At 34.7% G+C, this 22,919-nt stretch overlaps 6 protein-coding genes across 9 annotated transcripts in view; 2 read left to right on the forward strand and 4 right to left on the reverse strand.

Annotated features, from left to right (window-relative positions):
- Positions 1-57: 57 nt before the first annotated feature.
- On the reverse strand, positions 58-5,308 carry LOC101889254 (E3 ubiquitin-protein ligase SHPRH). The gene is made up of 12 exons (XM_005186401.4): positions 4,966-5,308; positions 3,681-4,892; positions 3,215-3,612; positions 2,958-3,150; positions 2,771-2,873; positions 2,166-2,706; positions 1,932-2,106; positions 1,485-1,870; positions 1,297-1,415; positions 965-1,226; positions 749-909; positions 58-625 (listed from the first exon to the last, which is right to left on the reverse strand). The coding sequence occupies exons 1-12, from the start codon at positions 5,162-5,164 to the stop codon at positions 448-450; spliced, it is 3,927 nt and encodes a 1,308-aa protein (XP_005186458.2). The 5' UTR covers positions 5,165-5,308; the 3' UTR covers positions 58-447.
- A 253-nt stretch (positions 5,309-5,561) lies between these two features.
- On the reverse strand, positions 5,562-6,866 carry LOC101888201 (malignant T-cell-amplified sequence 1 homolog). The gene is made up of 4 exons (XM_005186395.4): positions 6,713-6,866; positions 6,505-6,657; positions 5,784-6,086; positions 5,562-5,712 (listed from the first exon to the last, which is right to left on the reverse strand). Exons 1-4 carry the CDS (start codon positions 6,721-6,723, stop codon positions 5,631-5,633), a joined length of 549 nt encoding a protein of 182 aa, XP_005186452.1. The 5' UTR covers positions 6,724-6,866; the 3' UTR covers positions 5,562-5,630.
- Positions 6,867-6,983: 117 nt separating this feature from the next.
- Positions 6,984-9,746, forward strand: LOC101889080 (uncharacterized). The gene has a single exon (XM_005186400.4). The coding sequence runs from the start codon at positions 7,485-7,487 to the stop codon at positions 9,594-9,596; it is 2,112 nt and encodes a 703-aa protein (XP_005186457.2). The 5' UTR covers positions 6,984-7,484; the 3' UTR covers positions 9,597-9,746.
- Positions 9,568-11,501, reverse strand: LOC101888020 (protein Notchless). The gene is made up of 5 exons (XM_005186394.4): positions 10,671-11,501; positions 10,376-10,606; positions 9,961-10,311; positions 9,775-9,901; positions 9,568-9,698 (listed from the first exon to the last, which is right to left on the reverse strand). The coding sequence occupies exons 1-5, from the start codon at positions 11,419-11,421 to the stop codon at positions 9,686-9,688; spliced, it is 1,473 nt and encodes a 490-aa protein (XP_005186451.1). The 5' UTR covers positions 11,422-11,501; the 3' UTR covers positions 9,568-9,685.
- A 491-nt stretch (positions 11,502-11,992) lies between these two features.
- Positions 11,993-13,745, forward strand: LOC105262015 (uncharacterized). The gene is made up of 3 exons (XM_011295415.3): positions 11,993-12,152; positions 12,211-12,551; positions 13,180-13,745. The coding sequence occupies exons 1-3, from the start codon at positions 12,093-12,095 to the stop codon at positions 13,181-13,183; spliced, it is 405 nt and encodes a 134-aa protein (XP_011293717.2). The 5' UTR covers positions 11,993-12,092; the 3' UTR covers positions 13,184-13,745.
- Positions 13,746-13,853: 108 nt separating this feature from the next.
- LOC101887348 (blood vessel epicardial substance) overlaps positions 13,854-22,919 on the reverse strand; it is a 44,070-nt gene continuing 35,004 nt past the window's right edge. For 2 of the 4 annotated variants that reach the window (XM_059121675.1, XM_005186391.4), the window contains exons 3-7: positions 21,395-21,552; positions 21,220-21,322; positions 21,001-21,150; positions 20,678-20,813; positions 19,855-20,240 (exon numbers count right to left, since the gene is read on the reverse strand). In XM_059121675.1, coding sequence (XP_058977658.1) covers positions 20,080-20,240; positions 20,678-20,813; positions 21,001-21,150; positions 21,220-21,322; positions 21,395-21,552 — 708 coding nt within the window. In that variant the 3' untranslated portion in view covers positions 19,855-20,079. Of the gene's footprint in view, positions 15,719-16,035; positions 16,069-19,854; positions 20,241-20,677; positions 20,814-21,000; positions 21,151-21,219; positions 21,323-21,394; positions 21,553-22,919 lie in introns of those variants that run through there. The other 2 variants (XM_020037785.2, XM_011295414.3) reach the window with 2 other exon arrangements.

Genomic DNA, 22,919 nt, shown 5'->3' on the forward strand with positions numbered 1-22,919 from the left:
TAATAGGGATGTTCTAACTTCCCCACACATTGGTGTAATAAAGAATCTATCAACAATATTGTTAGGTTAATCAACGTTTTTATTAAATTACAATTCATTTGATCATATAAAAGTTATATACGCATGTATATCTATCATATACAATACTACATTTATTTTTTTTTTTAAGAATTCACAAAAATATATATTTAAAAATGAATATTATTCTATAATACTGGATAATTTTTTAAATAATTTGGGAATGAATGTTATTCGAAGTGTAAAGAAGCATGTCGGTGTACTCAATGTTCCGAAACAACATGTTTGTTGTATGAGTTCAGTAAATGGGTATTAATTGTAATTTTGCCCGAATACTCTGATCGATTGAGTTTGTTGAGTACAAAGACATACTAATTATTGGTAATTTTGTAAAAGTATACATACAAAAAGAATGAAATGTGCAAACAATTAATGTCGACCTTTCAATACAAAAAGTTTGTCAAAATCGTCTAGTGACACATTATTAAATTCCCACTTCTGTTCTATGCCACTTGTATTACTGTCCTTTAATCCTGATGACGACACAAAGTCGTGGATATTTTCTTCGATAGAATCTTCCATGATAAATCGGTGTACAGTTGTTTGTCTACAAATAAATTAATGTAAACATTAAAAGCAACAATGTCATCCAAGCTATCTTCTACAAAATATTTTGTTGTTTTGAGAAAGAATACTTTTATGACGACATAGCAGGGTATCACTACATTACCTGGTTTGTCCAATACGATGCACACGTCCAATTGCTTGTAATTCCTCGCCAGGATTAAGAATAGGCTCAACCAGAAAAACATGATTGGCCTCAACTAAATTTAGACCTTTGGATCCCTTAATGAAAGGCATAAGCAAGCAGGTTATATTGAGGCTTGGATTCTAAAATGATATTCTTTAAAATTTTGTTAAAAACGAAATCTTGCAACAAAAATACCTTGAACTCTTCCAAGGTAAGCGGCGTACATTGTAGACGAAATGTTATGTCATTTTCTTTTAAAGCTGCAGCTATAGCCTGTAGAATTGGTAACCATTGGGAAAATATCAAAACTTTTAAATATTTTTCTTCGCCAGCAGCAACTTCTTGATTTTGCAAACTTAAAATTAATCTCACAATGTAGGTTATTTTCGAGGAATAATTGCCTTTTACCATTTTATTTTCCGGTTTAATAGTCTTGGATTTGCTAATGTAGTAAATGCTAGTAGAGGGCAAACAAAACATTTTTAAAAAACAAATCGCTTTGAAATTTAAGACAAAAAAGAACTTACTCTGAGTTGTGCTGGACATTGCGACATATGGAACATTTAAAGTGACCGCTTCTATTGTATTGTTGCATGGACTTCAAACATGGAAAACATATATGATGGCCACATTCCAAAACAGCATACTAATGTGAAATTCAATTTAATAAATATATCAATTCCACTGTATTGCTGTTGTTATTGATGCTACTTACTCTATCTTCCTCGGAGAGACGACAAATTGGACATGCTCCCAATTCCTTGTTACTTTCCAAATGTTTAATGTATTTCAATCTGGCCAATTTAATGGTAAATTGCCTTTGAACTAACTGTAATTCATTTTGTTGGTCGATAATGCGTTGATCGACTTCGTGTTCGAATATCTTGAATATAGATTTATCATCAGGATCATCTGTCAAAGTTATTCTTAATTTACACATGTCCAATTCATCATAAGCCTTTATGGTAAACTCAATTTCAATCCACAATTTGATTAAACGTTTACACAGACTTTGTAAATTTTCCAAGTACAACCAATTGTTTTCCATGGTTTTTGTCAGATGTATATCGATTTGTTTGTTCTTCAAATAACCAAAGGTAACTGTAAATTAAAAAAGATGAGATATCAGTAATTAAGGTTTAAAAACATTTCGGATTCATACTTTTACACAACTGCATTTCAAGTGAATGATTTTGCATGCCTTCCGTAATGTTGGTGTCCTTGTCAATAACTTTATCAAAGAGCAGGCATTCAAAATTATTTATCAAATCCCGAATTTGACACATTTTACATAGGATTTTCTTTCCTTTGGGCCTCTTTTCTTTTGTCTCCTGTTCCTATAAAATAATAAAAAAAATAATATTAACTAAAAATACGATTAAAGTGCAAAACATACCCGTATTTCACTCAGATGACAATCATAGACACTTTGCAACAGCTGCATTATTTGCGTCCATATTGTTGGACACACCAGATGTCTTGGCTTCACGTTTTCCGTGAAATATGTCAATTCATTGACTTCAATTTGAATTGATTTCATAATTCTATTTAACTTTGCAAACCACAAATCGACAATGTAGAGCAAGGAACGAGAACTTTGAATTTCAGCCAATTTAGGATTGGTTACCCCAAAACGCGGCATACAATCTTCATAGATTTTTTGCAACAATTGGGAGGTGTCATTTATGTGCAGCTGACTAAGGCCTGCGGACATGGTAGCGATAAGCTGTTCGTTTACGGCATTATCACATTTATTAATGACAGCATTGTAGCTTGACATAACATTAGACAACGTATTAGAATAAGTGCCTAAATATTTCCATTCTAAGGAGTTGTATTGCGTTTGATAGATTTCCAGGTCGGCCTTTTTAAAATGTTGCATTCTTTTAATTTCCATTAAATTGTGCAAGGCATGCATCTGCAATAGACTATCTACCCTGTTGCAACAGAAAGAAGACAAAGAATTAATAACAATCAAGCAAAGTTTTATTACATACTTACGTTACACTCATATTTACATATTCGTTGGCCAATTTAAGAACGGAATTGTAGTGTTTTGTAGCATGATCGTATTTCTTTTGTATAATATATAATGCCGCCAAGCCTGTGTGTGTGTGTGTTTTTTATAGAAATGTATATCATAAAAATACACAATAGATATATTTTAAAATGTTTCCATGACACCTACCATTGTGGACGGAAGCCATTGCACGTAATTCGGATTTGCAGCTTAATTCATTAGTTGATTTCAAATACGAGTGCAATTCCTCGGGTTGAAGGAATTGCTTTTGTTGTGATGCCTGGTTTTTGTTGTTATTTGAATTGACCACAACTACAGGCATAGTGCAGGATTGGCGAATTTTCAAAAATGGCATTAATATCTAAATGAAAAATGTATTGCACATTAGCTTTATAATATTATATCGACAGTCATCTGCAACTTACAATTTTCATAATTTGCGGAGATATGGTACTCATGCGACTGGTATACTTGTGGACATTTCCCATAAACATTGTCCGACACTCATCATGTTGTTCATTGTAAAAGAATTTCTCCAAATTATCGAATTGAATGCGATGTACTTGTTGATGTTGTGGTGGAATTTGTAATTCATCAGATATTAGAGATTTCCAGGTGCGCCACATACATTTTTGTAAAATCTTTACCAGTTCCAATGTTTTGTCATCCGTGTGTTTTTCATGTTCAAGAACAAAATTATTAACCAAATAATTCCAAGTATTCGGTTCGGTTACACTATCAAATCCCACAAAATCTAACAGTGGTTGCAAATCGTTTAATGACTTTTGTATAGGAGTTCCAGTCACAGCCCAGTGGTTAATAGCTAGGATATACAAGTATTACAAAGAGATTATGTTCAATGAAGTTCCTACATATCTGAAAAATATTCACCTGGTAACATACGCACCAACGACGCCACATGCGATGCATTCGACTCTACCATTTGGGCTTCATCCAAACAGACTCTGTACCACTCCACCATGAGTGTTGAAGTTTTTAAACGTATGGACCGCGGTTTATTGCGCATTGTACGCTCATTGTGATTTTCATTGGTGAAATATATCTCTCGCGTCAATATGTTATAATCTGTCAAGACTACATCATAATTGGCCAACTGTCTGGGACTTATCCATTTCCCATTACATACACCCTCATATAACAGTACACGCAATGTTGGCTGTATGTGACGTCTTATTTCCGAGAGCCACTGTAGTTTTATGGTATTTGGCGAAACAATGAATGTGGCTTTCGTCTTAACTAGACCATCTTGTGATATGACAGTATTCCAACAGCCGGGACATAGATAAGGTTCGTTAATATCGTCATCATGGTCAGAATTATATTTGGCTACACATTTGATATGTTGCCATAAATTGCATTTTGTACATTGTAGAATTTTGTTTTTCGATTTGGAATTGCATGTGCAGAAAACCTCTTTCTCTATGCGTTTTCTCTTAGACTCCGGCGGTTGAATTTTCAAATCCTTACCTGGATTTACATCTACATCATTCCTTGGATTAAGCAAAATCAAGGCCAACATTTCAACAGTTTTACCCAGGCCCATTTCTTCGGCCAGAATTCCACCTGGAGGTAATGTCAATTGTCCCGGTTCATTCTGCAGTATGTATCGTAGAAAACAATGTTTGTAGACAACAGTCTCATTGTCTTTGGACGTTAGCCTCTGAAAATATGGAGAGAATGTGGAAGGACATCTTTCCTTTGCCAAGAGCCATCGCACACTTCTCATTTGATAGTTGCAAAGTTTAGGCAGAAATTTCTGTGGCAGTATTAATTGCTCACTGTGCTGCAGTTCATCAAAGGACGCATGACATTTTTGCAAAGCTTCAAAGAGTTTTGTGGTAACATATGTCTTCAATATTCGTTGTTCTTCATTTGGGTTGCTAGATTCGTCCTCTTCAGAGGTGACAGCAAGATGAGTTTTGTTGTTGACATTTGTGCCAAACAGAATCTCCAATAACTTGTCAATGGCTTCTGTTGTCTTATTCTTTCTATTTGTATACGAATCGTTACGGTATAGAACCATTAGGTGGTATCCATCATTTGATTCCACAAAATCCAAACCTTTCACTATCCCCTTTTCGGCTATGGCCACAAAGAAAGAGGAATGTGAGTTTTATGTCTGCAGCTGTCTGAGCGTTATTTACATTGCACTTACTCTTTCCTATTATTTGCAATAATGATTCGGACTCATTGTTGAATACATCCAATAATTGCCACGACTTTTGTTTATAAACAAAGTAGTTGTTGTCATTTTCGGCATTGTAGTAAATTTTTGCAATTTTTGATAAGACAACAGCGTCTTCTTCCGTCACTTCCATCATTCTAATGTTTACACTTTTAGCAAGGGTTGCCATGTTTGCGAAAAAATAAGGAAAAACGAAGTTTGACGTGACAGAGGATTTTTGGAAACGAAAATTGGTCCGTTCTAGACGCCATTGACTGAATTTAATGTTAAGGAGATGAGGCTTCTCTTAGAACCACATAAGAAATTGCCTCCTTTGACTAAAACCGCATATTTGTAAGAAATTAGTTGTTTAATAAACGGAAGTTACTGAACTGCTGCACGGTTTCATTCATTTTTTTAAACAATCGTTTTCGTTTGCAATGGTTTTGCACCTTTACACGTTACTAAACAGACGACAATCTTTCAATGTAAAGTAAAAAAATGCCACTGGAAGACAGCCATGGGCTGATGACTACCTTATATTCTCCCCACGATGCGTATTCATAAGTTATAAAACACCAAATCAATCGTGTCTAATTTTCATTTTATTTTACAAAGTAAAAAACGTGATTACTATTTTGGATTTAAGTCTTCATTTACTTAATGGGCTTCATTTTCCACAGACCATCATTGAGGTAGTGACAATTTTCCACACCAACACCTTTGTTGACTTTGGCTCTGTAAGTATTGAAAGATAAATTTTAATTTCAATACAGAACTTGTTTCAGCAATAAATCCAAAACACTTACATATCGTCGGTAGACAAAGTTGTTATACCAATTGCCAAAGCATGTTCCTTGCCCTCAGCCATTATGGCAACGACAGTGTTCTTTTCTGCTGGCGTCATCATTGCACCGGGTGATGTTAGTCCCGGACACATTATATTTGCACCACTGAGGACAAAACGGATGGCACCTTTATCAACTTGTTGCATATTAACAAAATAGGGAAATTTGTGCAATAACTTGAGGGTCGGCATCCATTGACCTTCACGATGCCTGAAGAAGATTTGTTCACCTGCACCATTTAATAGAATTTCGATATGATCATGGCTGTAAGAAATCACACATATTTATTGGGTTAGAGGTGTGGAAATTAATATTAAGACAATTCAAAATATAATATATATAAATATATCCGGAATGACTCGATAAGATTATCTGTCATTAAGAACACCAAATTGCGTTAGTGTTTTTAAAGAATGGACAAATAGTTTTACATTATCCTTTATCACCCGGATAAAGTAGATAGCACAAAATATATTGGAAACACCCTGATGTCATTTTTAATTGGAATAGTAGATGGCAATATAAATGAATTAAATATTTGCCAATTCATTTCTACGATGAGTTCTTCCTCCCTCCAATTGGAAAGGGAGAAACTTTACTGACCCGAATACACCAATTGAAGTATTTGTAAAATGTTCAGCTCTTTTTCCCTAATTTAGGAAAGTGTTTTATGTATATTTACCATTTCGCGATGCGGTAGCTGTCTTTTTTGGGCAAGATCAGATCAATATGTGTCTCCAAATGTGGATAAGTTTCCAGTAACTTGGCTCGTATACCCTTTTGAACAGATGACTTCAGTTGCTGCACCGACGACAGACTTTCTTTTTCTTCAAACCTACAATTAGATCATTTATTAGTTATGGTAATAATTAGATACTTGTTTACAGTACTTTTTGAACATTTCAGAGAAATTTTATTTTTTTGCAAACTTTTTTTGTGTTAAGCGTGTGTCTTGCATATAGAAAACAACAACACACTCCTGTCACAATGCCGGGAGCCAAACGTAATTGCGGCGTCTAATATATATACACCGGCTTCGTGGCAAAGTAAAAACAGCTGATTGATTGCCAACTTCACGTTAAAACTGCACTGGTAATTATAGGGGTTAGTTATTCTTTTCCAAAGAATAATTTATAGCATGCAACATTTTAAACAGAACATAAAAATTTAAAAAATAAAAATAAAAAATAAAGTTAAAAATTCCAACATTTTTAAACGACAAATTTCTATTGAAATAATTAGATTAAAATAAATCAACAAAAATCACCGCGGTAGATGGGTGTAAACTCAATTTGCTCGGAAATATATTTTTGACAGCTTGATCATGATCAGCTGGACATAAACATCGCTTTCATTTCATTTATATTGGCATCCAAACAGTGGTACCAAAAAGGTTGGCTTGTAAAAGTTTTAAATTTGGTTGTCGGAGTGGCTTTATTACGTTTTTAATTATTTTTAGAACATTAAAGTCATTTTAATCAATGCAAATAACCAATAACAAGTTTATGCCAAACCACCGCCTCATTTGTCAATGCCCAAAGTGCAAAATGATTTTGTGTTGTTGTAGAAATCCATCTGATTATTCGCACAGCTAGTTTGCTTCTACGCACTGTAGAGTAGTAGAACATAAAATATTGTTTTATTTTTATTTTATAATAAAAAATGCTATTACGAAACATAGCTGGTACATTACTGAGGCCCAATTACAAATGGCCAACCTCTAGGCATTTTCATAGTTTATTAGATATTCATCCGAATATTAGAAATGCCCTTAACCAAAAAAAGCCGGTAGTAGCATTGGAATCAACAATAATCACCCACGGCATGCCGTATCCTCATAATATGGAAACTGCTTTGGAGGTAGAAGATGTGGTTAAAACGGTGGGTGCTACTCCCGCCACTATTGCCTGTTTAGATGGACGACTTAAGGTTGGCCTAACAATGGAGGAGATAGCTAAACTTGCAGAGGTTGAAAAAGCTGACGTGTTAAAATGCTCTCGCCGAGATCTGCCCTACGTAGTGGCCAATGGTAAATGTGCTGGCACCACAGTGGCTGCTACAATGATAATTGCACACATGGCTGGCATTAAAATTTTCGCAACAGGCGGTGTGGGTGGTGTTCATCGCGATGGTCACATATCATTGGATGTATCTGCCGATTTAGTTGAATTGGGCAGAACTCCAGTCGTTGTTGTTAGTAGTGGAGTAAAATCCATTCTGGATATTCCACGAACTTTGGAATATCTTGAAACTCAAGGGGTATCAGTGGCTGCCTACAATAATGAGGGTAAATTTCCAGATTTCTATACCAGGGACAGTGGTTGCAAAGCTCCTTATAACTTGAAGGGACCACAGGATGCAGCTGCTCTCATTAAAGCCTTGCAAGATTTAAATTTACAATCAGGAATGTTGATAGGTGTGCCAATTCCCGAAGACTACGCCCTTGATAAAGACATGGTCAGAAAGGCAATCGATGAAGCTCACAAGGAAGCGTTGGCCAAAGGTGTAGAGGGTAAAAACGTTACCCCATTCATGTTGGCTGCAGTAGCCAATATTACAAAAGGCAATAGCCTGAGAGCAAATATTGCCCTGATTAAAAATAACGCAAAGGTGGCTGCCGAGATCGCATGCGAACTGAGTGGCGGAGATGGGAATAAACCATGTTTGAATAGTCCAAGGAAACAACCACCGCCCATGATTATCGGTGCATCAATGCTGGACCTGTGTTCAACGATGATCGATGATAGCCCACTTGCTTTGGATGGAGCTACATATCAAACCAAAGTAAAGGAGTCGGCAGGTGGCGTTGGGCGCAACTTAGCCGAAAGTATACATAAATTACATGGCGACGCCAGTTTTATATCTGTCGTTGGCAATGACCACACAGGCAAAAGTCTGTTGCAGCTGATGCCTGACTCCTTGTGCAGCAAGATACACGTTGATAGTAAAAACACTACATCAATCTGTTCCATTTTATTTGATAAAAATGGAAATTGTAAATTATGTTTGGCCAACATGGATATCCATAAGACTATTTCGGGAAAATTAGTAGAACAACATGAACAAGATTTTCAAAAGTCTCCTCTGATAATTATAGACGGTAATCTCTCCGTGGAAGCAATAGATTCAATATTAACGTTAGCTAAACGCCACAATAAACCTGTGTTTTTCGAACCAACCGACATGCTTATTGCCGGCAAACCTTTCCAACTGAGCCAACAACAATTCCGACAAATCAAATGTATTTCTCCCAATGTATACGAATTGAAAACAATTGTGGAAACTTTGTGTTCCAAAAAAATAGAATGGGACCCAAATAGTTCATTAGCAGCTGGTCAGGAGCAATTAATACGTGATTGTACGAATTTGTTAAAGCAGATTGAGGATCACTTTGATTGTATTGTCGTAACACTCGGCTCCCATGGCGTATTGGTTAATATTCGGGGTGAATCTTTTCAACATAGATTTTTCAATAGTGACTCGGAGCACTATACCCCGCCCCAGGAAAAAACACATATGCGTCGGTTTTACAAGGCCCCCGTTGTTGCTGATATCGTAAATGTTTCTGGTGCTGGCGACAGTTTCTCTGGCGGTTTCATTACGGGACTTTTGCGTGGTTACACTGTGGATGAATGTATAGCATTTGGTTTTGTTGCCGCAACATGCGCACTGAAATCTGAATCCGCCGTTCCAACACAATATTTCAAGAGTACAGAGGATGAAAATCAAAGGCAAAAACAACAGCTTTGTGATTTAGTATTTTTGGATGTTTAATATTATAAAAATATTAATTGTTATGCATTTTTTTAAAAACTAAAGCATTCTATAAACAGTGTGTTCGCAGATAGCATTTCTATATATAGTTAATAAGCCCACCTGTAAATAGAAAAGTTAAAAAAATAAATTTAAATTTTTATATGGAAATAGATTTCTTGTTATATGAATTACTTACAATTTTACAACTTTATCTTTTCCACCAGATGCCACTTTAGAACCGTCTGGTGCCCAGTCTACAGCAAAGACTTCATCTGCGTGACCGGGAAGTTCTTGTGCCAGTTTCTTGGTTTGCACACTCCAAACTGAAATTCACATACACATGTAAAAAATTTAAATCTTATATGCAAATGTCTACACTTGCCTTTTAATGTCGAGTCCTTACTTCCACTAAGAAGTAATCTAGAATCTGCAGACCACGCTAGAGTATAGACCGCTTGAACATGGCCACGAAAAGTGTTTAAGAATTGTCCATCTTTGGCTCGCCACAAACGTACAGATTTGTCAAAGGAAGCTGACGCTATCAGTTTCACGTCTGGTGAATACTTAACATCATTCACAACATTTTGATGACCAGTCATACGTTGTACACATTTATTCTGATTTGCTACCCACAGGTACAAAGTAAAGTCATCGGAACAAGAAACTAAGGATTCAATATCGTCAGGGCAAACTTTTTTGTAACGTTGCAAAGCCATTTCTTGTAACTCTTCCTCTGTAAAATGAAAAGAGTACGAGTGAAAATTGGAAACAATTTTATATTTCTTGTCGGTACAAACTTTTTATATCGCAATATCTCTTGTTACGATCCTGAACTGGATGGAAGGGTCCTGTTCGCAGAACATAGTCCGTATTGAGGGCAATGTTATTAACCCAGTGGGCATGGCCAGTAAATGTACGACAAATAACACCGTCGGCGGCTCGCCAAATTTTTACTGTTCTATCTTTGGATGATGTATAAATTAAACCAGCTCCACCCCAGCGCACAGCAGTAACTGCTGATGTGTGACCTACGAGAGTTTGAATAAATTAGTGGTACCAAATTTGTTGTCTGTTATGAAGATTTGAGCTTACCCGATATTACCATACAACATTGTCCCAAAACGGTATCCCAAATTCGACAATCACCATCACTGCTGGCACTCGCAATTTTACGGCAGTCGGGATTTTTGTGATATGGCTCCCAGCTTAAACAATTAACCCATTTCTTGTGGCCCGTTAGTGTGCGACCCAGTTGTTTTCCTGTCTCAGGGTCCCATAACATTATATTGCCAGATTTGCAGGCACTTGCCAATTTCTTGCCATCGGGAGACCATGCCAAACACATAACCCATTGTTTGTGACCACTGCATGTAAAATGTGGAGTTTCTGTGTTAAGATCCCATAGTCGCACAGTAGTATCACCTGAGCCACTGGCCAAGTGTGTGCCATCAGGGCTGAAGCTTATAGAAATAACAGCCTCAGCATGTCCAGGCATAGAACTTGTACATCTTGTCACCGGGCGAACTTTAAATACCGACTGTGGTTGATAAACAATGCTTATAACATTTTCCGTGTCGATGGTCTTAAGGTCCAGTGTTGAATCCAATGTCTTTTTAATTTCATCATCTCCAACAAAGAATATGTACGGTGTGGTTTCTTCATTTTTCAGCAATGCATTGCAAATCAAGCCCAATTGTTCAACAGTTACGCCAGCTGGTAGATCTATAGGAGGTCCCGCCTCTTCTCCCGTATCCGAAACAAATCTGGCCTGCACAGTTTCTGTAACATGATCGCCTTCCACATCATTGGAATCTTCTTCGTTTAATTTAATTCTTTTCGACATTGTAACAAACTCTTCTAACACAACAAACGTAAACACACGTGCCGTGCAGTAGGGGTACCTAGGTTGACTTTGGACTGAGTGATGAGAACATAACGTAAACAAACGGAGAGTTGCCAACTACTCTATTGTCAAAAGGGATGTTCGCATTATAAGATTAAGGTAAAATAGATAAAATTTAAAAAATTAACATGAATAACCTATCTGACAGACCTAAAAGCCCAATAAGACAAAGACTTAAATCATTCATGAATGAAAATTGTTAAATGAAAGATAAAATAAATCTTTGGAGATAAAACAACAATTTATTTTATTATTATTAATGCTAATTTTATGTACTTTTGTACAACTTCCTATAAAAATCAACAAAAAATTATGTTTAACATGTAACATATATTATTATGTTACTATGAATTACGCATCGTGTCGGTTGAACGGGTTAATTCATGTATGTAATTTTGAGAGCGAACAATGTGATTGAAATTGCAATGAGAATATAGCATAAGTCGAACAATCGACCATGAATAGTCGAGTACTCGGTTTTCACCCAAATCCGTAGTCGAGTTCGAGTTCCAGAATTTTGAGTACTCAAAGTCGATTATTCTATTAATCGAAATTCGACTTACCTATCCCTAGTTTTTTGTTTGTAATTTCCAAAGAGAGCGAACGACGCGATGGAAGAGTGCGTAGCTGAAAGTTTAAGCAGAGAAGAAATTCTTAAAATCCTGGAACAGGTAAGTGTTATATATCCGTATTAATTAACAGAAGATAAGACAAATTTTTGCATAATAGCGTCGCATTCAATTGGACGGCATGTATATTATGCCGCATGCAGAGCTGGTGCGTGTTTACAGCGCCTTTGCTATGCCCCTGGCACAGAGGCAACCGAGACATCATTCTCACAGGCACCGATGCAATGGAAATAATTCGAGGCAGGATGATGAACCAATGCCGGTAGATAGCAATGGTTACGCAAAAATGGATATAGACATTATCTGTACCGAAAAAATTGAAAAAGTGCCTAAGGCTGAGAAACGGAGAACACACCAAGAAGCTTTGATAGACGATTACCAATATCTTAGCAGAGCAACAAAGCGCATCAAAATATGTGTTAGTCCAGAACTTCATATTCCGTAAGTACAGTAATTTTGGATGTGGTACAATCATTAAAGCCTTTATAAGCATAAAGAAAAACAGGATGCAAATCTGAATAGTACATAGGTCACTTCATAAATTATAATTGGTTGCCTTGAAAATAGGGGCACATGCTTAAGGATTATTGAGTGCCCTAAACATAATTCTTAGACCTATGTAATTTGAACTGATATGTTTAAAATCCGTCATGTGGTGTCATTTTGTATCATATCATATCAAGCCAAGTTAGTTGTCAATAAAATATATTTTTAATGCCCTCAAACGCATTAAGGGATTTGCCCCTTTTAATGTCATATCCCTAATAATTTCTGTAAAATGTTGACAGTAGTTGGCTTTGAATTAGAATTAGGCTAGTTCATCTACTGTTGTATGGTTCAAATGTTTGAACAAATAAGGAAAGATATTGGATTCCGCTTCTTCGATAAGGTCCCCTAATTTTGTTCTCTCTACCCGCTTAGAACCATCCGTATAACTAAAATTTACAGAAGTCATCAGTCACCATTAAAAATTATGGCTTTTGACTTTAATGCAGTATTTTTTATCTCACCCTGTGTTTATGAGTTTTTCAACAATTACAAATAAAACTAAAATATTCTCCTATTTCAGATGACATTGGCTGAAACACCTGATGTGAATGGAATTGGAAAAAGAACCAACTGGGTCTTGAAACATTTAACATGGTTCCATTGTTTAGCATGCATGACATATTATTGATGATTGTGAGACTTCGCACAGGTTTGTGCTCACATCAGAGAGAGAATAAGGTCTGATGCAAGACCTCGACAAATTCAACTTACCGTCTTTAATAAAGAATATACATTAAATAAAAAACGGATGATTTATTTTAAATATTTGAAATGATTTTATTCGCATATATTGTTAAATTTTAGAGTTATTTCTCAGTTTTTTTTTTTTTTTTTTTTTTGGTTTTTATTTCACTTATTAAATACGTACATAAATACATTAAAAAAATATAACAAAAAGGTACACACCTTTGGTCGCACATCAATTTGTTTGCTTTTTGTGTGAGACCATTTAATAATAATCAATATATATTATTGTATATTTACGACAAAACAAAATGTGACTTGAACTTTACATAAACCCTTTGTATTTCACTTTGCTTTCGTTTGTTTTCAAATAAAGAAAATATTTTGGTATCTCTAAACAAATTCTTAGTTTGTTTGTTAGTTCAATACTTCTCTTATATATTCGTACAATTGTTAAATTTCAACAATATTTCGATTTATCTAAGATTTCTTCGCTATTGTATGTATATATTTGTTTTTTGCTTTTGATGTTTTCATTGTGTTCTTCTCTCCACATTCACACACATACGTACATTATATACTAGATTTGCTTAAATTTGTAAATATGAAAAAAATATTCATTTATAATATATATAACAAATTTCTCTAAATATTAGTTGTACTACTTTAATAAGTTTTGTTTTATTTTCGTACCATTCGTTTTCGGTTTCTGCGAAACTCGTTTCATGCGAATTGCAATCGAAACTTAATTTGGTCAAAAGCCCGGTTCAATTTAAATTAATGAGACCCAGCAGACTTTTGAAGAAAAATAAAAATATTTTTTTTCCAGTGGTAGGTATTAAAACCGGATTCCGGGATACTTTTTTTTTGACACGATAGTCCGGGTCCAAGATCCGGGCTAAATCCGGACCCACTTACCCAATACATTATGAAGGGGTTGTTTAAAAAGGTTCAGAAGTTATAGTCAAATTATGGATTTTTATAAAATCCCCAAAAAGTCGAAAAAGGCCCCATTATAGGGGTTAACAAAATGTATGCCAAATTATAGCTGTCACTCTTAACTTTCCAAAATGCTACAATTTGTACTAATACCTTTATTTTTTTTCCAGTGGTAGGTATTAAAACCGGATTCCGGGATACTTTTTTTTGACACGATAGTCCGGGTCCAAGATCCGGGCTAAATCCGGACCCACTTACCCAATATATTATGAAGGGGTTGTTTAAAAAGGTTATAGTCAAATTATGGATTTTTATAAAATCCCCAAAAAGTCGAAAAAGGCCCCATTATGGGGGTTAACAAAATGTATGCCAAATAATAGCTGTCACTCTTAACTTTCCAAAATGCTACAATTTGTGCTAAAACCTTTTCTGGGTCCAGAGATATTCTTTTCTGGGTATGTTCAACCGGCTACGCGAACTAAAGTTTTTTAAATTTTACTGTTGTAAGTAGCCGTCATTCGGCCCCATAATGTGGATTGGTATTTTCTTAAGCAATAAAGATATAGCCTACAACGGGTAAGTAGATCCGGGTCAAGCACGGGTCTTGAACCCGTACTCAAAAATCTGTGGAATTATTTAAATAGTTTCCCGGACTCAAAATACCTACCTCTGGAAAAAATGGAAGAGATTTTACTAGTAGACCAGTGTCGGAAATGACTTCAATATTTCAAAATTATTTTGCTGTTGTTATTTTCATGGTCAAATGTCAAATACCAAATGGTTAAAATATCAACGTCGACTAAAAATACAATGTCGTCACAATTTTTTTACGGCGATAGATATTCTCTAGAAACGACTTCAAGTCGACAGTTGTATCGACAATGATAATAGCAATCATTCGTCGCTATCGACAAAAAATGACAACCCTAATATCGTTGTTGTCGCCTCGACTTCATTTTGCGACGACAACCGTAATAGTGCCGAATAACAATGAAATTATTATTTGGTTACCAAAGCCTAATATTTGACTAACATTAGTAAGGTTTGCCGGATTGCCACATTTGAAGTGTAGAAATTTAAAAATGACTCTCAGTATTCATCTTAGGAAATTAACGCATGGTAGTTTTTTTTCAGAATTTCCCCCTCCGCTAGAATGGAATTCCTTTAAACCTTCAATATTGAGAAATATTCTTTCGTATTGTCGTATGTGTGTGTGTGCATGGGCTTATTAAAGTAGTACAACACTATTCGTTGAATAATAAAAAGTAAAGTCCTTAAACACTAATAATACTCAAAATAATCTCAAAGTCTAAACTTACGGGGTCGACGAGCACTATTCTTTAATATCAGTAGTGTTTTTTTCTTGCGTACTCATACGGCCGTTTCAGTATCAGTCTCGTCTATGCGTCCCAAACGCCATGAGTTTGGATCCCCTACTGTAAAAATCAAAAAGAATACAAACACATTTGCATATTTTATGTGAGTCAATCGAAATTTCAAAAAACAAAAAACGAAAATAAATGAATTACACATTTTTAGAACAACAACATCCATGCATATAAAAAATTAATAAGCAAAAGTGAACTGAAAAATAATAAAGACTCAGAAGAAAAATTAACATAAAAAAATGCAAAATTTTCACATACATACACACATTTCACATATATATTTTACATGGATTACATTAAACAATAAAAGTTGGGGTGAAAATGGTTTCAACTTAAGAATACATATATATAACATTCATACTTACCACTTTCATAGTACCTTGATATCCGTGGGAGGGCTATTTCACAATTGATTGTATAAAACGGAAATAAACGAAAATTACAACTCTCCAAAGAAAATTAATTTGTTTTTTTTTTCATGAAATTATAATTTTTTAGGTTTGGAATTTTTGTTTCTGTGAACTCTGGACTTTGGGTGGGAGGGAGTGGCTGTGTGGTGTATATAAATGTTGTATGTATGACATGGATATCGATCGTGTTGATGAAATAAATTATAACGTTGAATAAAAAATTATTGATTTTTCATCAGTTTATACAAATGTTCTGAAATTTGCTTATTGTTATTAAATATATGTATTGGTATAATTAATTTCTTAGCTCAATTCAAATTGTTCCATTGTGGGAAAATTTTCACTATTACTAACAGGTCAATCCTGCCAAGAAATGCAGAGTTGTTATGTATTTTTGAAACTTAAATTTACAATTTTCCAATATTAGAGTTTAATAAGATCTGAATGTTCTTTATTCCTCATATATTTCCTCCCTACTCATATATTGCAATGTGTGGATAAGCTAGTATGTCTGTCCCAGAAACTGCAACTTAGTGCTAACCATGGTACAGACAAGGTAGGCTAAGTTAGAGAATATTGCACGTTAAGAGACCTACCTGCATGGATTGTTATGTCAGAATTACTATCAAAACATATGCAACAATTGCTTTTTTTCAAATAAACTTCTTGCATGGATTTTGAAGAAATTTGACAAAAAAAGCGAACACTAAATGTAAGGTCAAGATTTTTTTTCAAAATCATGTTCTCTATATCTGTAAAGATTTGTTTCTTTACAAAAAAAGGAACATTTTGATTACAACCGAATTTGAATATTTTTTAACAATTTTCCTTTAGTTGCAAATTTGACACAACTAAAGCCGTCATGTTAAGCCAAGAGAATATAAAAAAATGCCCTACATTGATTTCATTGCACCATGGTACTAACTTGTAATATTTTCTTCGATATTATGGAAAAAATCGGTTGTTGTTGTAAATGTTGTAAAATAAAATAGAAGTGGGAAATAGGGCACAAGTCAACATTTTAAATCGGGTTGCAAAAGTGCAGCCGCATACGATAAGTAATGATTACGATTCCATTATTTAATAAATCCACATCAATAAATCAAAAAGTATTAGCCCATTTGCAATCTTGTATACAGGGTGAGATGAAAAAACTGCAACCAACTTCAGGCTGCTAGCATTTCTAAGCCACTCGTCCGACAGCTGTAAAAATTATTCCAGTGACAGCTCATTATATTGTTTACAAGCATACAAATTTGATGAAATTTTTCCAGAAAGAAAGTTATTCGTGATGGAATTGAAGCGTGGAAGTGTGATTTCTTTATATTTGGCTGGAAAACCACAAGTGGCTATCGTTAGAGCACTCCAGCATTTTAATGTTAATAAAAGAGCTAAAGACTTGCTTCGCTTGGCCGAAAGTGGTGAACTGCCGAATTTGGTTTTCTCCGATGAGAAAACATTCGCGTTTATTTGCCAAAGAGGTCAGCTGAAAATGTGCACCTTCTTACCACTACCAAAACTCAAGCCCCGGCCATGGTGATGGTGTGGGCCGCCATAATAGCCGATGATCGCTCTCCGCTCGTATTTGTGGAGCGTGGCATCAGAATAAATGCCGAATGTTAACGCGAAATTATTCTCAAATAAGAGCTTCGCCGGGAATGGGCCAAAATACCGCAGAGCAACATTCGGGCAACGTGTGACGGTTTCATTGGCCGTTTGAAGATCATAATTCGTGCCAAAGGTTACCAATTCGAACAGATCTAAACTTATTCCAAAATTTAATGCTTTTTCCGACATTTTCATAATGATAAAAAAAATAAAATTAAAAAAAATGTAAAAATTATGGCGTTTTGACTTTGTTGCAGTTTTTTTATCTCACCCTCTAAAACTTTTCGAAATCATGTGTCATCGAATGTCTACAAACATTAATTTTCGCTCTGATAAAAATGTATGGTTTTCCAATGTAGATTCCTATTCTGCATTGTAATCTAGTAATCCCCTGGAAAACATATACATGTTAACCATGTCGTGGACATGGAAATAAATAAAAAAAAAAAAACAAAACATACAATATATTAATAATTTTTTTTGTTAAGTTACGAATTTATTTTTTACTATACAGAGATGTAATATACTAGAAATTGAGAAATATTTATATACATAGAAATACATATACGAATTTTAATATCAAGAATATTAATTGCATCAATACATTGAAATAAGAGTACGTATTACTCTCATTGTTGCCAATTGTTAAGATTTTCTATATTTTTTAAAGCAGTTGTTTTTTATTGGTTCCTGTTTTCATTAACTGGGTATATTCTTACGGTGGATTACGGTCAACAGAAAAAAGTATTGACCCACAAAATTTTGCGATTTAGATTACATATAACTATCTGTTAAATAAATGATGTCTATTCTGGTGAGCGAACATATGGGATGCATCAAAAATTATTGACATGTGATGGCACCAATAAATTTAATTTGAGACCTTATAATAGTATTTTTTTGCACAGTTTATATATTTCCGATAAACCATATTTACAAAAGGCTAAAATCGCAACTTAATAACAAATTTTCCACACGAAAGCGCACATAAAGTCAATTCATTTCACCAGTTTCCGGTGTAGTCACCACCGACCACTCTTCAGTGGTTCATATCACAGGTGCTTCGGAAAGCACTCCTTATGATCTCTAAATGTGACACAGAATTTCGTTTTAATGGAACTCCATTCAAGAAGATCGGTTTAACAACTTAATGCTGCAGCTCATCCTTTGAATACTTGCCGGTGTATAAGGACTAAAAAATGGCTCGCGAGCTGAACATATCGCAATATTCCATTCGGCAAATATTGAAAAATGAGCTCGGAATTAAGCCATTGAAATTCTAAAAAGTGCAAGAACTTACACCGCAACAGAAAGAAAATAGACTCAAAAGAGCTTGGCCAAAAGTGGTGAACTGACGAATTTGGTTTTCTCCGATAAGAAAACATTCGTTGTCTAGAAGTTTATAAACAAACAAAATGATCGTGTTTTCTTGCCAAAGACGTCAGCTGAAAATGTGTTATTTTTGCTTTCATTCAATAACATTTAAAAAAAAGTAAAAGTTATGGCATTTGGCTCTGTTGCAGTTTTTTTTATCTCATCCTGTGTATTCTTTTCCGATTATATCAATCTTGATATTTGGAATTTGAAGAAATTTTCCGAAAACTTTTTCTGCTGTCGTATAAAGGACGATCTAAAACGTTATCCATTGTATTGATGTTGAATCCGCTTTGCATGATTTGTAATATCTCAGTAGCTAGTAAGTGTCGCGATAAGCTTCGAAATGTTTCGTGAATATAGGATATCCATGGATGCCGTACCTTTGTTGTTGTATTAAAGCAAATTCACTTTTGCTTTTTTACAACACGTCTTCTTCACGATATATTCACAATTATATCAAAATGTTTGCACTAGTTTAACTTCATTTCTATTCGGTATATTTACGCTTTAGTGTTTCACTATTCACTGTCACTGGGAATCTTTCGCCTTTTATATCACATCCCCATACCCTTGTAAATAGTTTCTCACTCTGTAAAAAAGTTCCACAATTTTTTTGGATGCAGTTCCTTTGTAAATGATTAGTGATATCTAGGTCTTAACTGTATGAGCTGTTTTCTTACGTTGGCAAGATAATGCCGCTACTATTCCTATTTGAAAAATTTCTAAATGGCCTTTCTCTAATTATGTTCTTTTTAAACTTTTAATAAATTAAACAAAAAAAGTAAAAACTAATGATGGGCAATTAAGATTTGCTATTAGAGACAACGTCCGTGTCTTTATCATGTTATACATTCTTATTTGGTTGGGTTTTCTTCTTCGTCTATTCATGGTTACACAACTAAATGTAATTTATATAATTCGTTAGGTTTTGTTTTTTTTTTATAGTATGTTAATGTACAATTAATATAATTATATAATCTAAATATGTAGAGATACGTCTAGGTTAAATAGCGTTTATTTGCTAATTATTAAATTTGGTATATCTGGTGGAGCAGAGGAATTCTCAGCTGAGCAGGTATTGTCGTCGTTGTCGCTCATTAGGTCTGTAATTGGCTTTAACAACTGAAAGGGGGGTTTGGTTGTGTATGTACGGCCCAAAAGAGGCACATGCTCCTCTAAAATAGAATTTAAACACAAAAGAAATAATTGTACAATCAAAACAAGGTAAACAAAAAATACACGAAAATTACACAAATTATATACTAACTATTTTATATATAAACAAATTATTTTAATTATTTTTGTTACTGTTGCATGCAAACATTTCAAGAAGGAAAAAAAAATAATAATAAAAACAAATAAGTTGAATTTATTGGATAAAATGAAAATGATATTTGACAATTCGTAAAACACACTGCTGCGACAACAAGCACTAAAAGCCAATGATCTTTTTTTTTATTAAATAACAAAATTACAACAAAATGAAAAAATACTGGTAATTGATGAGAGAATGTATGAAATGCTTTCTCTATACAAGTGTTAAACTACTCGAATCGGTTCCAAAAGAATATCTATGTATAACAATTAAGTGAATTGGTCTTTTCTAAATTACCTTGTAATTGTCGATTTATTAAAGCTGTTAAACTGTGTCCTTCGGCACTCTTTTTTAATATCAGCATGGGTTTGTCTTCTGCATCGTCGTAACTACCCGATGGCAGAAATCCATTACTGGCAATTGACTCGCTAACCTGTGGGAGTAAAAGAAGTATTCGTGGAAATAATTTATTAACGAAAAAGAAATTAGGTAAATTCATGTTACTCGTTCTTTTACAGAAAACTTAAAACTTGGGTCTAAACTTAAAACGGAGTCTATAGATAGTAACTGCTTCTCCCCACATGTCAATAATTAACTTGGTAACTTTCACTTAAACTCACCTGTGTTACTTGCATAAGCTTCTTGACCACATCACGTCCCAGTATATGGTCAAAAACTGTTTGCAGAAATGGTTCAGACATTATGGACAATTTTAATTTGTCCCGATGCCATATTAACACCCTTGATTCTTCCATGGCCATTATAGAAACCTGTTGGGGAAAAGTGGGGCAACAAGTAAAATGACTGATGATGCGAGGCTATAAAGTAAAATTATTTACCTGAAAGTAATCATCTGTTGATACACCGAACCATTCTGGAGAATCTAGGAACTGATGCGGAAACACAATGTGCAGTGCTCTTTGATTCTGTGACACTACCAATCTAAAAAGGCAAATAAATAATTATGGTATTAGAAATTTGGGTGTGCGTGTGTGTGGATATATGATAGCTTACTTTCCCGACAGCACTAGCGACAGACTGTCCACTTTTGTGACTTTCTCCTGTGCATAGACTTCTTGATATTTTAAAGCTCTTATAATTTTCATACAGTTTAAAACTTTTTTAAATTGATGCCTAGATACATGTAGTGGTTTAAAGAGAGCCTCATAGACCTGTAAATAGAAGAAAATACAAACAAATAGTTATTAACATGGTTATTTTATGACTTTTATCAAACAAATAGTTATTAACATTGTTCTTTTATGACTTTTATCGTTAAAACATGTTTGTCTGTGGTAACGATTGTCTATCTATCCGTTATCCGAAATGACTCCGGAGATAATACAAGTCAAATTGTATTAAATATGACAACTACTAAATTCGAAGCATACTTTCAGGCGCAATATATTTCAGGCAGCAAGTGCTGCGTGAATCATCTAAGATCGGATTTTAAATCATTGGCGAAACAGCAATTAAGAAACAAGTAAAAAAAAGCAGTAAGTTCGACTGGGCCGAACTTTTAATACCCTCCAACATTTGGAAGGAATTTGCAATTTTTTCAAAAAGAAAAAAATCCGTGGAAAAATACTGCTAAATCATAAAAATATCGAATATAGGGAGTTACAGTCATATTAGAGCCGGTCTACGAACACGGGGACCTGCATAGGCAATAGACAATTTTTTGTCACATATGGTAGCATTTGTTAGGAACTTCAAATAAGAAATTTGATACATTTCCGAAAAATAATTTCGCTAAAATAATCGAAATACCGAATATAGGGGAGCTATACGAAAACCTGGACCTGCATATGAAATTTTCTGTCACAGGAACTTCAAATAGTAAATTTGAAACATTTCGGGTGAAAAGCGTGACACAAATCATCAAAATACCGAATATTTGGAGATACAGTTATATAAGGCCTATATCAAAACTTAGACCTACATTGACAGTTCTATGCAAGGATGTTTCTTACATAATGGAAACATATGCTGCCAATTTACAACAAATTTGGGGTAACACTGTAACAGCTGCCAAAAACATAGCGGCTAGCAAAATAGGTAGCACTCCATACCCTGGCGTCTCCGTAAGAATGTTTGTGGCATAGAAAGGGAGGTCTAATAATATAAGGTCATAACGATATAATCCCAGAGGCCGATTATTTCGATATAGCGCGACACAATTACTTATTCTCATGACCGCGATATATCAAGTAACTCGAAAAAAATATCTTTGTCGTGTCGTTATATATAAAAGTTGGTCGAGCTCGTGGTTCATACGCCGCACTTTCCACTCAGCACATATCAAGTGCTTCCTATTCTGCTCTATAAGTAGTAACTACCCATGCTTCGTATCAGGGTCTTGTGGAGTGTAGTTTCTTTTGGTGAGTGGAGGTTTTACAACTGACGTATAGTTACGACTAGTCTACGGTGAAAGTTTTAGGCAGTACATTGAAAGGGTCCAACTACTTCATTGAGCGAACAATAAGCAAGACAGAACTTTATGTACCGTCTTGCTTCCTTACTTATGCCCGGATGGTGT

This window comes from Musca domestica, unplaced genomic scaffold (assembly GCF_030504385.1).
Source record: "Musca domestica strain aabys unplaced genomic scaffold, Musca_domestica.polishedcontigs.V.1.1 2, whole genome shotgun sequence".
Taxonomy (NCBI): domain Eukaryota; kingdom Metazoa; phylum Arthropoda; class Insecta; order Diptera; family Muscidae; genus Musca; species Musca domestica.